The sequence below is a fragment of the Engraulis encrasicolus genome, chromosome 8 (genome assembly GCF_034702125.1).
Source record: "Engraulis encrasicolus isolate BLACKSEA-1 chromosome 8, IST_EnEncr_1.0, whole genome shotgun sequence".
Lineage (NCBI taxonomy): Eukaryota > Metazoa > Chordata > Actinopteri > Clupeiformes > Engraulidae > Engraulis > Engraulis encrasicolus.
Window position 1 is genome coordinate 24738793 of NC_085864.1, and position 12759 is coordinate 24751551.

Sequence of the window (12759 nt, forward strand, 5' to 3'; positions counted from 1 at the left end):
TTTGTATGACGGCACACGCATCATCAACATGGCGCCCATGCATGCAATTAGCATGTAAACAGTATCAGAAATGCTAAAATATCATCTTGTAATCACTATCAACAACACCAGTTGATGTCATTCAATTGCAGATGTACATATGTCAGTACTGCTGGTATCTGACTGTTTGATTTAGTCTACTTAAGCTAAAATGGTATGTCGTGGGTGTGAAGGCTCAAGGTGAGGTGAAAAAAAGAAAAGAGAACCAAAACAAAACACACATGAATCCCGATTGTTCCGGGATCTGTGGCGTTCATGCGCCAAACTCCAGAACTCGATTGTCATGTGAGCAGTGTCGTCAGCTGTCTCGAGAGGTCCCGAGCTGGTGAAGGCGCCATATAGAACGCCTCTGCTTAAACGACATCACTGCCTTGAACACGCCTCTACCCAGCCTGGGTACCACAAGGCAACTCCATGACAAGTCTGTGGAGACTCCAGAGAACGTTATCCAGAGAGGTTCATAGTCAGCCACTGGACCACTTCTTCAGCTAAAGCCGGGCATACACTGTGCGATATTTTCACTCGTGGGTCTTAAGCTTCTGCTCACACGGCATGATGGAAACTGTTTAAAAGTTCACAGCTCATGACTCACGTCCTCTCAAGACAGTCGGATGCGACCGAAATGCTTCCACCATACGACGCGACAGGCATGTTTCCCCGGTCTGCAGAGGAGGGAACATGCGCACCTGAGGTGGAGATGAGGTCGCGCTCAACAGTGAATCGCACGGCCCTATTAATTTGTGCATATGAAGTGTCAAATCAGGTCGTAGCACTGCTTTAACTGTGCGATTTACGCACGAGCCACGACCAGAATTTCAAACCGTTTTGATTTTCTTGCGACCCTGCGATTCCACGATCGTGAGGCGAAACCGCTTGTCGTTACCCCATGTACACTGCACGATGCAAGACTCACGATTGACCTGCGATTCAGCAAGAAATCGGCCCGACTCTCAAAAAGTCGTGCGAGTGCCAAATCGGGGGAAAATCGGGGCAAAAGTCGCACAGTGTAAGCCCAGCTTTAGTTGTAAGCAACTGAACAGTCAAGCTCAACCATAAGTACAGTTGTTTACAACTACTCTTTGGACAACAAGACAACACATCGAAAAATCTCATCAGTTTGACAGAAAAAAAACGCACAGCAAAAATGATGATTGAATAAAACCAGCTTCAATGAGCCACAGGAATCAGATGTTTTCTAGTTCTTTACTTTCACATAATACCAGGCCAGGTATAAAATCAATTCAGGTGATAATAGCATTATCTTTTGAATCGTTTTCATGTACTGAACAATGACAAGTATTAAGAACGCAATAGAGAAACATTTTTACTTAAAAACTAACTGTAGCCAATATTTCTTCCAGATGGCTCTTCTCAGCACTGAGGTGAGTGATGTGTTTTTTATTATTTTTTTCCAATTTTAATCAATTCTAAAGTAAGGGAAGACGCAGCCCGCTGTTCCGTATTATTTCAATCAATCAATATGATGAGTTAATATCTCACATGGACACTGACAGTATATGACTAATGTGGCCATGTCCATTTTTCCACAGTCGGTTATGTCCACTCACTCCTCCCACATACAGTCTGCAGTCTGCAGTCTAACTAACCTGAGCATCTCCACCACGTCCTCCAGAAGGTACTCCTGCACGGGGTACGTGAAGCCAGGGATGTGAATCATCGGGCAGTTACCTTTCAGACGCGACAGGAGAAAAAAAAAAAAAAGGAAGACAGTGGTCATTAGCGCAGCCTGATAAGACGACACAACCATTTATCTCTGTCACGTTATTACAACGGCCTCAGCTGGCGTGGCTTGGCTGTAACATCCTACACAACGTGGCGTGACTAACAATGTGTGTGTGAATCATTTTATTTCCTAATAAGATGTGCGTAAGAGATGGGCACATCAGGGAAAAGGGGTCTTTCAAATGAGAAATTATCGAAAATTCGGAACTACAAAAACGTTGCGCTTTGCTTTGAAGGAGGGCAAAAATGTCATGGCTAGAAGAAACTCTTCAACTCTTCTAATATGTATGCGGTGGGGCACAACAGGAGAGGGGTCTTTTAAAAGAGTGCTTTTTAGACATTTTAAATTAAAGTTCTGTGACGTTTTCTTTGCAGGAGGAGTAAAATGTCTTGCTTAGAAGAAACCCACTCAAATTTCTTTTGAATATAAATCCATCAGGGCCCACCCAGGAACAAAAGGCACTCTCTTAACGGCGCTTCAAACTGTGCATTAAACTGTCAGGAGATGTGCCGTCGTCCATTCTCAAGGAACAGCTCGTTCCATTTACAAGCACGTTTTATTCTTCAGCTCAAATGACACGAACAATGTTAAATGGTCTGTGTGTATAGCATATAATTCATGCACTTGGAAAAACCTGAAGCGATGTAATATTGAATGCCACATATTCACACACACGTGTTTTGAAGGCTGTGGTACAATGTTGCCAATCAGCCTACTGGGAGACGAATAATGGTACAGTGTCTTGCTCAAGGACACTTCAAACCTAGTCGACCAGAGATGAGATCGAAGCTTTCTGTGCGTGTGTGTCTGTGTGTCTGTGTGTCTGTGTGTCTGTGTGTCTGTGTGTCTGTGTGTCTGTGTGTCTGTGTGTCTGTGTGCGCGTCTGTGTGCGCGTCTGTGTGCGCGTCTGTGTGCGCGTCTGTGTGCGCGTCTGTGTGCGCGTCTGTGTGCGCGTCTGTGTGCGCGTCTGTGTGCGCGTCTGTGTGCGCTGTGTGATTCCTCTACCTACCGACTTGCTGATATGTTGTGCAATCACCATCTTTAGAGGCTCTCACCAAAGTACTTGCTGAATTTCTCTGCGTTGAGGGTGGCACTCATCAGGATCACCTTCAGGTCGTCTCGGACCGCCAGCAGGTCCTTCACGATGACCAGCAGGACGTCCGACTGCAGGTTCCTCTCGTGGATCTCGTCCAGAACCAGGTGACTGATGCTGGACAAGTGTCTTCGAATGTACGGCAGCAGTGCAGTTTAAAAACAAAAATATGAGGATGAATATTCATTCAAGCAAAAAAATAACAAAACGAGTATAGTCATTTACATGCATATTCAGATCATTTACAGTAAAGCCTCGGTATAGCTTCTATTGGCTTTAACGTAAAGTCATTCTGATCATTGGTAATGAATAGTTCATATTTAGGTGAAGTGTCTCTGTATATGGACAATTATTCACACTATCTGTAGTATGTGTTCATGACAGGGTATAGAGAATATGGAATGGAATAGAGACAAAAATGAAATAGACAAAGAGGATAGCAGAGAGAGTTAGACAGTGATTTTAGTAAGAGCCTCGCATACTAGGGCCAAAAGGCACATGCGGCTGCAGACATAATTTTGTTTCACATTTCTCACTTCGATTATTCCATCTTGGCATTTACACGGAAACAAAACCCATGTAATATGGCAGAAAAAAATACTTTCTGCTACTCATATGAAAACTGGAATAGGAAAATGTTTCTCTGCCTGTTGCCGGATTTGTCTGAACGCTTTCATGTCTTGTGTTTGTTGGACCGGGGTATCACCTCTGTGCAGGTTGCAGCCACACAAAGGCAAAGTACAGACCTTGGGCTCTCTCTTACTTGTGTGCTTACGGTCTACATAGACCTGCAGAGCCCAGATAACAAAAAATATGAGGCTCATCAATGACGTCGGAGAGAAGAATGATAAAGCTGAGTGAAAAGAAAGAGGAAGAAGAAAAAGGGGAGAGAGAGAGAGAGAGAGAGAGAGAGAGAGAGAGAGAGAGAGAGAGAGAGAGAGAGAGAGAGAGAGAGAGAGAGAGAAGGGGAGAGAGAGAAAGAGAGAGGAGAGAGAGAGGAGTGGATGGATGGGAGGAGGATACTCACGGATCCGAGCGGAGCCACTGAAGAATAATGCCCGTGGTACAATACAAAACAGAGCCTTGTTGCCGTGGTAACCGGCTGAAAAGGAGAGGAAACAGAGGGGGGAGCGGGGGAGGGAGGGAGACAAGGTGGGATGAAATGGTAATACTCAAGAACAGGACACAAGAATTTAATAAACACAATTACTTCGAGGTCATTTTTTTTTTTTTGGTACATCGTCTGGCGGGAACACAGCTTGACATAACCGTTGGAAATCTGAGTGCTAAGTGTTTTCATGTCTGTGCAACTGCTTCTGCCATTTGCAGGTGAAAGAGGTCTGTGGAAAAAAATTACAAGCAATGAATATGAAGAAAGAAAAAAAGTTTTGAGTGACACGCAGAGACGCAGGAAAACCGATGGGAAATGTAGCAGAAAATTACATCCGAACGGAGTCAGAAAGGGAGAGAAAGAAAAAGAGAAAAGTGAGAGAGCAAGAGAGAGAGAGAGAGAGAGAGAGAGAGAGAGAGAGAGAGAGAGAGAGAGAGAGAGAGAGAGAGTGATAGAGAGGACCTGCACGCATGCCCTCGAGGCCTCAAGACACATCCCACATCCTCGATCCTCCTGTCATCATCCATTATTGACTCTCCTCAGCCACAAACCCTCTTCACCCTGCCTAGGTCTCTCAGTATCTTCACCCCCTATACATGTCTGCCCTCCAAGACTGAGAATTAGCACTGTGTCACCCTCACTCTCCATCACACAAGTCTCTCTCTGTCTCTCTCCATCCATCTCCATCTCTCTCTCCCTCTCTCCCCATGTCCATTTCACGGTTTCACGCTCTCCCCCTCTCTCTCCCTCTCCCCCTCTCTCTGTAGTCTCTCTCTCCATGTCCATGTCCATCTCTCTCTCTCTCTCTCTCTCTTCATTTGACGCTCTCTCCCTCTCCATGTTTATCTCTCTCTCTCTCTCTCTCTCTCTCTCTCTCTCTCTCTCTCTCTCTCTCTCTCTCTCTCTCTCTCTCTCTCTCTCTCTCTCTCTCTCTCTCTCTCTCTCTCTCTCTCTCTCTCTCTCTCTCTCTCTCTCTCTCTCTCTCTCCACCCCCCCCTCTCTCTCTCTCTCTCTCTCCATGTTCATTCCACGCTCTCTCCCTCTCCATGTTTACCTCTCTCCCTCCCTCCCTACCTCCCCCCCCTCTCTCTCTCTCTCCCTCTCTCTCTCCCTCTCTCTCCCTCTCTCTCTCTCTCCCTCTCTCTCTCCCTCTCTCTCTCCCTCTCTCTCCCTCTCTCTCTTGTGATCAGTGGCCTCTCAGCATTGCTCCATCTCACTAGCCACCTTCTTCAGTGGAGATATTGCTCTGGTCTGGTCTGGTCGCCTCTAAGGATGAAAGTAGTTCTGGGCAAGTGAAGTGATGCATGCCTTTGCCTCCTTGGCTGCCTCCTGCTTACGACAGGCCAATGTTAAAGCCACTGAATCATCACAGCTCATGAGAACCACCGTTACAAATGAGGCAGTTTTGGAGTTCATACTGCAAACAGTGTTGCCAGATTGGGTGGTTACCCACCCTATTGGGCAGTTTGGGATAGCAGTCTGCGGGTTAAAAACGGTCAAAAATGGGCATTGGGCGGGTTTTTCAGTAGATTTATGTCCAAACACAATATACCCTTACACTGCTCACTGTGGCTGAGTGCCCAAAAGAACTACCGGGTGATTACAGGAGCTGACGATGGAGATCGATTAGAGCCAACTGTGTACCTCTGATAAAGAAAGAAATGACAGAAGTTCATTGAATGCTGTGACATGTTCAATATCCCTGACAATACAAGATCCTGACCACCAAAACAAGAAGCCAGAAAGCAAGAGGGCTAAAATTACACAATGAGTCAAGCCATTCATATGAACCGAATTGAAGATGCCAGCCTACGAAGGTGAAAACCCTGGTCACACATCCTTTTTAGAAAGTGTACAAATGATCAGACATGTAGACCAGCTTTTCTCACAGGTTAGAAGAAAGTGCATGGCTGTTTTTGCATTACGTCCATTTTCCAATCCAGTTTCTCCAATTCCTGCATACAAGGTCGTATAAATGATAAAATTCCCACCCACTGTGTAAAGAGGTGAGCATTAGACAGAGACCAGTGGGCAGGGGCCGCACACTGAGACATGAGAGAGAGAGAGGGAAGCCTTGGCTGGTTAAAGTCAAGTGGTGACTGTCAGGCAGGGTCAAGAGGATCACACACTTGATCAGCAGCCTCACCACAGGCCCACAGCTGAGGGGCGCGGCAGAGGCACATACACACACACACACACACACACACACACACACACGCACGCGCACACGCGCACGCACACGCGCACACACACGCGCACACACACACACACGCACACACACGCACACACGCACACACGCACACACACACACACTGCAGCAGCACACCACAGGCTCCGATAAGCCCCCTTCATCTTTACACCGTAATCAAAGCTACTTCACAGAGTGCAGACAAGAATTGCATTACAACTCTGGAAGGTACAGCACAAAAACACATCACATAAGCATGCGCTCATGCACACACACACACACACACACACACACACACACACACACACACACACACACACACACACACACACACACACACACACACACACACACACACACACACGCAAAATGGGCGTTAACATGAATATTGGGCTTTTCAATCACCTCATAGACATACATTTTACAGTAACGCAGTATCAACCTCCTCAGTATCTTCGCAATTTGAGTAGCAGCACAGTAACATGAATGCACAATTACGGACCACACTCAAAGAAACATCTGATTTCCAAAACTTCTCACCTTTGAAGTCGGATCTGGTAGCCACATGATTTGCCGTTGCCCACACTCTCAGCCCGCTCTGCAGCCACCCGCTCCGCGACCTGCAAGGAAAAAAGCTCTTAGAAATACTTGCAGCAAAGCTGGTCAGCAGGCAGACATTTTCAGTGTAGGGGTTACATGAATTAGTGGCATGGGACATGCGGAAGTGGCATGCCAAAAGAAGGCAATGTTTTTATCCCCTAAATATTTTTTTTCTAACTGACAGGTTTAGGTTGTTGGATACACATTGCAGTAGTTTCAATGAGCAACATATTGCACCTTAACTTCTATTCCATTTCATCTAGATCAGGGATGTCAAACTCAGGCCCCGGGGGCCAAATACAGCCCGGAGTCATTTTATTCGGGCCGCAAGATAATTTCAAATGTGTATTACAGTTGGCCCTCATAGATCAGCAATGTATTTTGGTGTGTCACAAAACTATTAGTGGGCCCAGGCCAATGACACAGCTCACACTCATATGCAACAGAATATGTGTCAGTGTGTGTGACATTTTATTATAAGTATGAAATGCATGCCTGCACAATTTTAGTCCTTTTATTAAAAAATACATATTGAGCATGGCCCGCGAAACCTTATTAAAAACACAGACACGGCTGGCCCTGACACCTGTGTACCCCTGATCTAGAAAAAGAGGGCTCACAGAACAGCCACATTATCAGACCTACGGAGATAGCGCTGATGCGGCGTGGCTGGGTGCACACCACCCTGCAGAGGGATCCCATGCCTCTCTCGATGTAGTCGTCCAGGATGAACTGCGTGACCTGAGTGGTCTTGCCACAGCCCGTCTCCCCGCTCACCACCACCACCTGGCTGGCCTGGATCAGATCAACCAGCTCCTGAATAGCGAAAGCACAGAAGTCCGTTAGCTAGCTGTACATAGGGTTTTCGTCTATAAACATTCGTCTTGTGAGGAGGGGCAAGATGCTAAGCAGCCAACCACGTGAGCTCATTTTCTTGACCGACAGCCGTTTCCAACAATCAGAGGTTGAACAGTGCGCAGCCAGGGATTTTTTTTTACAAACGCTACACCCATGTATTGGAACAAACAGAAAAGCTCACAGAGGTCTAACGAGTTCAGCTGTAAGAAACTGGACTTCTTCAGCTAAGCTCTTTGAATCAAATGAGAAATTTAACAGGCACAGATGTTCATTAGCAGGAACTATAAAAGGCCAATGTACAGTATAACCCAAGCAATAGGTCACTTGATAAAACCATGTGAAAAAGGCTACATTTCAGCCTGCATCACAGCTTATCACAAATGCCAATTTGAAACTGATGGCACATTGCAATCCCTGATCACAGACTTTACGAAAGCTCATCACTATTGGTATAATGACAAAACATGCTAGAAGTATTTTTTTTCTATTATCTATAATGTATTTCATTGCAAGCACAAGACAACAGCCAGACAACACTTCTAATCTAGACCAGTGTTTCCCAACCAGGGGTACGTGTACCACTAGGGGTACGCGAGCACATGTCAGGGGGTACGCGGAAAAATGTGATAATGACAATTGAATAGAGTATAGTCATACTGGGATAAAGGTATATATAGAGAGCGCATGGGATAGGGGGTACTCATTGTACAACAAAAAGGCTTAGGGGGTACGCGAGTCAAAAAAGGTTGGGAAACACTGATCTAGACAATGAATTTGGCATTACATGTAATTTACTGTCAGACACTAAACTGGTGGTCTTTCCATACCTTTCTCATTCCATAGGAGGGAAGCTTTTCTCTGAATTTCTGTGAGGAAAAACACACAGAACAAATTTCAGTTTCAATGGGAGAAGATAATAATATAATAATATAACAAACTAAACTATGCCATGATAGCAGGGGAGGTGGAGGTCCTCACCAACATGTCCAAAAACTTCGAATTTGTTCTTTTCGTCTGCAAGTCCTCCTTGAGCTCTTGGTCGAGATCTGGTTTACGAATGATGTCCTGAAACAGGTATTCCAGGTCTTTGCTGTCAATCATCTCAATGTCTTGCTTGTTGACTTCTTCGATCTTGACTTCTTTACGCTCAGATTTTATTTTAGGCATTTCCTGTGGAGGTTCATCTCCATCAAAGTAGCTGAGAAAATATGGACGATACAAATGGTTAATTGCAGTTTACATTACGCTAGGAGCAATTTCATGTGTCGTGTCATGTACAAGTAGGCCTACAAGGGGTGACGAAACCTCAGTGATGATGACACTGAGAATGTCAGGGCATACAAGTCAGTACCCTACAAAAAAACCTTCACAGTGTCTGATGTAGGCATGGGTGTCATTTTAGGTGTGGATGGTGAGGACATGTCCATGCCACTTTTGAGATTAACCTAGCCCAGTGTTTCCCAACCTTTTTTGTCTTGCGTACCCCCAAAGCATCTTAGTTGTGCCATGAGTACCCCTCTCACTCATGCTCTATATCTGTTCCTCTATCCCAATGTGACTACACTCCATATATGTTATTATTACATTTTTCCAAGTACCCCCTGAGGTGTGTTCGCGTACCCCTAGTGGTACACGTACCACTGGTTGGGAAACACTGACCTAGCCCCACCACCTTTTCTAAAAATATAATGGAAAGAATAGTTAACCCAGACAATTTACCATAATGTCCCCAACACTATCAAAGCCAAATTGGATGTAGGCCCTACTAACATTTCAACTGTTGAGGGGCTGGCTTTTCACCTGTGGGCGCTGTCTTGAGGCTTGGATCTCCAGGACTGTGAAGTGGAAGCATCCGTATCCATGGCAGCCCCTGGCGGTGCTCTCTGAACCGAGTTCAACAGTTCAGTGATGTGCTGCTCCCTTGACCGATCCATCTGGACTACGGCCCTCTGCAAATGTCACGCATAACAACCCCTTCAGTTTCACTGTGTTCACATAAAGCAAATATTAAGATATGGGCATATACTCACTGATTTTCTCTCCATCTCAGATCTCTTCAAGCCACCAAATTTGGAGTACCACAGGCCAATCTCTCTACCCTTCAGGTGAGGCGGGTGTTTACCCCGGACACCACCCCCTCCTCCACGTCCCTGCTCGTCCCTTGATTCCCAACCCGAGTTCCTCTGATAACCTCGGTTACCTGAACCTGCACCGCGTTCCCAGCGCTCCTCATCATTCCCATCGCCATACCTGCGACCTCCTCCACCTCCTCTTCGGCCTCTCCTGCCACCGTAACCATAACTCATGCCGCCCCTCTACAAAGCAAGGTAGCCCTTGCCTTAAAGTAAGTACGTATGAACTACACAAAGCATGAATTTTCTTCTGGATTCTGTAAAAGGCCAGTCAGCCGCAGTGGCAAGACAGTTAAGCCCAAAGTTACTGTGTACGCCTGTCTCAGTCTGCTAACACAGTTCAGTAGCTTGCTAACGAGATGAAAGCTTGCCAGAAATGTACATACGTGACACCCGGCCTAAACACATGAACTAAAAGTATAGATTATCCTGTTTGCTAATGACTTAAAAATGAAATGAAGTGTTCATAGAATTTGATTAACGAATAAATGCGAAATCCCGGCTAAGTTCTTGTTGGTCTTTGGAAAAGCGACAGTAGAATAGTCGCACCGTGATGACATCATTTGGCTTTGTTGTTGCGCTGTCTAATATTTTCAAAATAAAAGGGTCACAGTTTACGTTTATGTGACAGCAAATAGGACTACCAGTTTCAAAATAATAAACCATTCAGTAATAAGATACAGGGCAATAACATCACATGCTAATTGCTAACAACTGTAGAATTTCAATTTAAATAAAAAAGAGAGAATAGTTCCTAGATGAACTCTTAATTTGAAATAAGTAAGGTGGAAAAATATACAGGCAGAATGCAACTTTCTCCCTTTAGTGGTGGATCCTCTTCATGTAAGTCCATCATAGGAGACCTTTCTCAGATTGGGAAGCAACCGGATACAACACCATACAGAAGGACACCCAGAAAGAGATGATCATTGATGACTGGACTGCATCAACCATCCCCCACTTTCAGACTCCTGGGACTTTTTATTGCACTGACTGTTTTTTCATACAGCAAACAGTGTGACACCCCCTGTACCTGTGTGTGTGTGTGTGTGTGTGTGTGTGTGTGTGTGTGTGTGTGTGTGTGTGTGTGTGTGTGTGTGTGTGTGTGTGTGTGTGTGTGTGTGTGTGTGTGTGTGTGTACTTGGCCCTGGATTTCTTCCCTGGACTATGCATAGCGACTTTGGCACCTGGGCATTTTGGCATGCACCTGGACACTTTGGACATTTTCCGAGATTTTGAACCTTGCGTGTGTGTGTGTGTGTGTGTGTGTGTGTGTGTGTGTGTGTGTGTGTGTGTGTGTGAGTGTGTGTGTGCGCGCGCGCGCGTGCGTGCGTGCGTGCGTGCGTGCGTGCGTGCGTGCGTGCGTGCGTGCGTGCGTGCGTTCGTGCGTGTGTGTGTGTGTGTGTGTGTGAGTGAGAGTGGGAGTGGGAGAGAGATATGACTTTGTGAATATATGTATGTGGGTGGGAGACGTGACGCCTTGTTTTTTCGTAACATTGGTTAAAAACCTACAAAACTGTTATTTTCCTTTAAAAAACAAATGTCAATGAAAGAAGATGTGGTACATTATGTTTCATATTAGTCTTAGATGAGAAGAAACATTTTGTTAAGATTTATGTAAAGGTTTATATGTCAAATTTCCTGCGGTGTGACTGTAACATGAATGAAACAATATATAATAATATATATATAAATTAACCAACAACATTTTGAATAATGTATGAAGCATTTGGCATGATTGCATAAATCTTAACTTTAGATTAAGATATGTGAATGTGGAAAAAACTCAGGACAGTAATATTAACTACAAGTTCAATTTCGTAACACAAATTGCGTCCTGTGGGGTGACATGTATGTCAATGTTTGTGAATGGGCAGCTGCAAGGTCAACTACAAGGGTCTTAAAGACTGGCTCCTAACCAGTCAGTACCTCAGTAATTGGAGAGTGCTGTGGAAGTTTAAGGTGACTCTTAACCTCTTAAAGGCCAACTTCCGATAAAACACAGTTTTACTCACTCCTTTTGTAGATCGGACGGTCACCCCAAGTTACACTCACTTGCAAGGCTCTCATAGCGGTGCGTCACCTCGCCTGGCTGTGTTTCCCGGTGTTTCCCAATTGACATAAATAATGCAGAGAAATGAGCGAATCACGAAAGCCTTTCTGTGTTTCGTCACGTTGAAAGAAGGCGTTGGCCACAAAGGTTTATGTCGACCCATTTTTCTAAAAACATGTCGAGTAATTTTTTTCTGCTTGTTTTCAATACAAGCAACGTCTGGTGGCCCGAAATCTAGCTTAGCTTAGCTATCAGCTGGTTGCTACTCTCAGGTACACACACAGCACAAAGCCTCATCCATAGAGCAAGCCCACTCTGGTTGCTCCGTGCCTGCAGCTCGCCTAGGGGTCGCTGTCGAAAGAGCACAGCCCTGAATGGAGCATGCACGCCACCGTTGGCGCCCCTATAGTGCAGTACCACCCGGGGAAGTGGCGACTCTGTTTCCCATTACATTCCCTCAAAGAACAGGAGGACTGAGCCAATCAGAGACGCATTTCCACGAGAGCTGGAAGAGTGAGCCAATCAGAGACGCATTTCCACGAGAAACACGGAACACTCTCTCGTTTCTCCACAAGCCACCTTGCTGGCTTGCAAAAACGGCTTGAAACAAAGCAACCAGAACGTTTTTTAAAACAGGACCAACGCGTAACACATTCAATAACAATGGGGAACACAGCAATATTAATCAAATTACGTTGAGAGGCCATCTTTAATATGTCTTCATATTGCAATCTTTCTGTCACGCAATGCTTAGGTTCATTTTATGGTGTCCTGTGGTGTGACTGCTCTTATAGGAGGAAAAAAGTTTTTTTATTAATGAAAACACATATTAAGATTAAACACAATATCATTATCAAGTTAGCATGAGCTCAGATGTCAGTCATGTATACAAAAGGATTAAAATGGCCATAATGCAGTGAATTCCCTGTGGTGTGACTCCA

The 12759-nt window shown here is 45.1% G+C and overlaps 1 protein-coding gene across 1 annotated transcript in view; it reads right to left on the reverse strand.

Moving 5' to 3' along the window:
* dhx36 (DEAH (Asp-Glu-Ala-His) box polypeptide 36) overlaps positions 1 to 10283 on the reverse strand; it is a 52911-nt gene extending 42628 nt beyond the window's left edge. Inside the window, exons 1-9 of the mRNA XM_063205284.1 lie at positions 9664 to 10283; positions 9434 to 9582; positions 8612 to 8831; positions 8461 to 8499; positions 7421 to 7591; positions 6716 to 6795; positions 3904 to 3978; positions 2839 to 3005; positions 1647 to 1728 (exon numbers count right to left, since the gene is read on the reverse strand). Of these exons, the coding sequence (XP_063061354.1) occupies positions 1647 to 1728; positions 2839 to 3005; positions 3904 to 3978; positions 6716 to 6795; positions 7421 to 7591; positions 8461 to 8499; positions 8612 to 8831; positions 9434 to 9582; positions 9664 to 9939 (1259 nt within the window). The 5' untranslated portion in view covers positions 9940 to 10283. The remainder of the gene's footprint in view (positions 1 to 1646; positions 1729 to 2838; positions 3006 to 3903; positions 3979 to 6715; positions 6796 to 7420; positions 7592 to 8460; positions 8500 to 8611; positions 8832 to 9433; positions 9583 to 9663) is intronic.
* Between the last annotated feature and the right edge of the window lie 2476 nt (positions 10284 to 12759).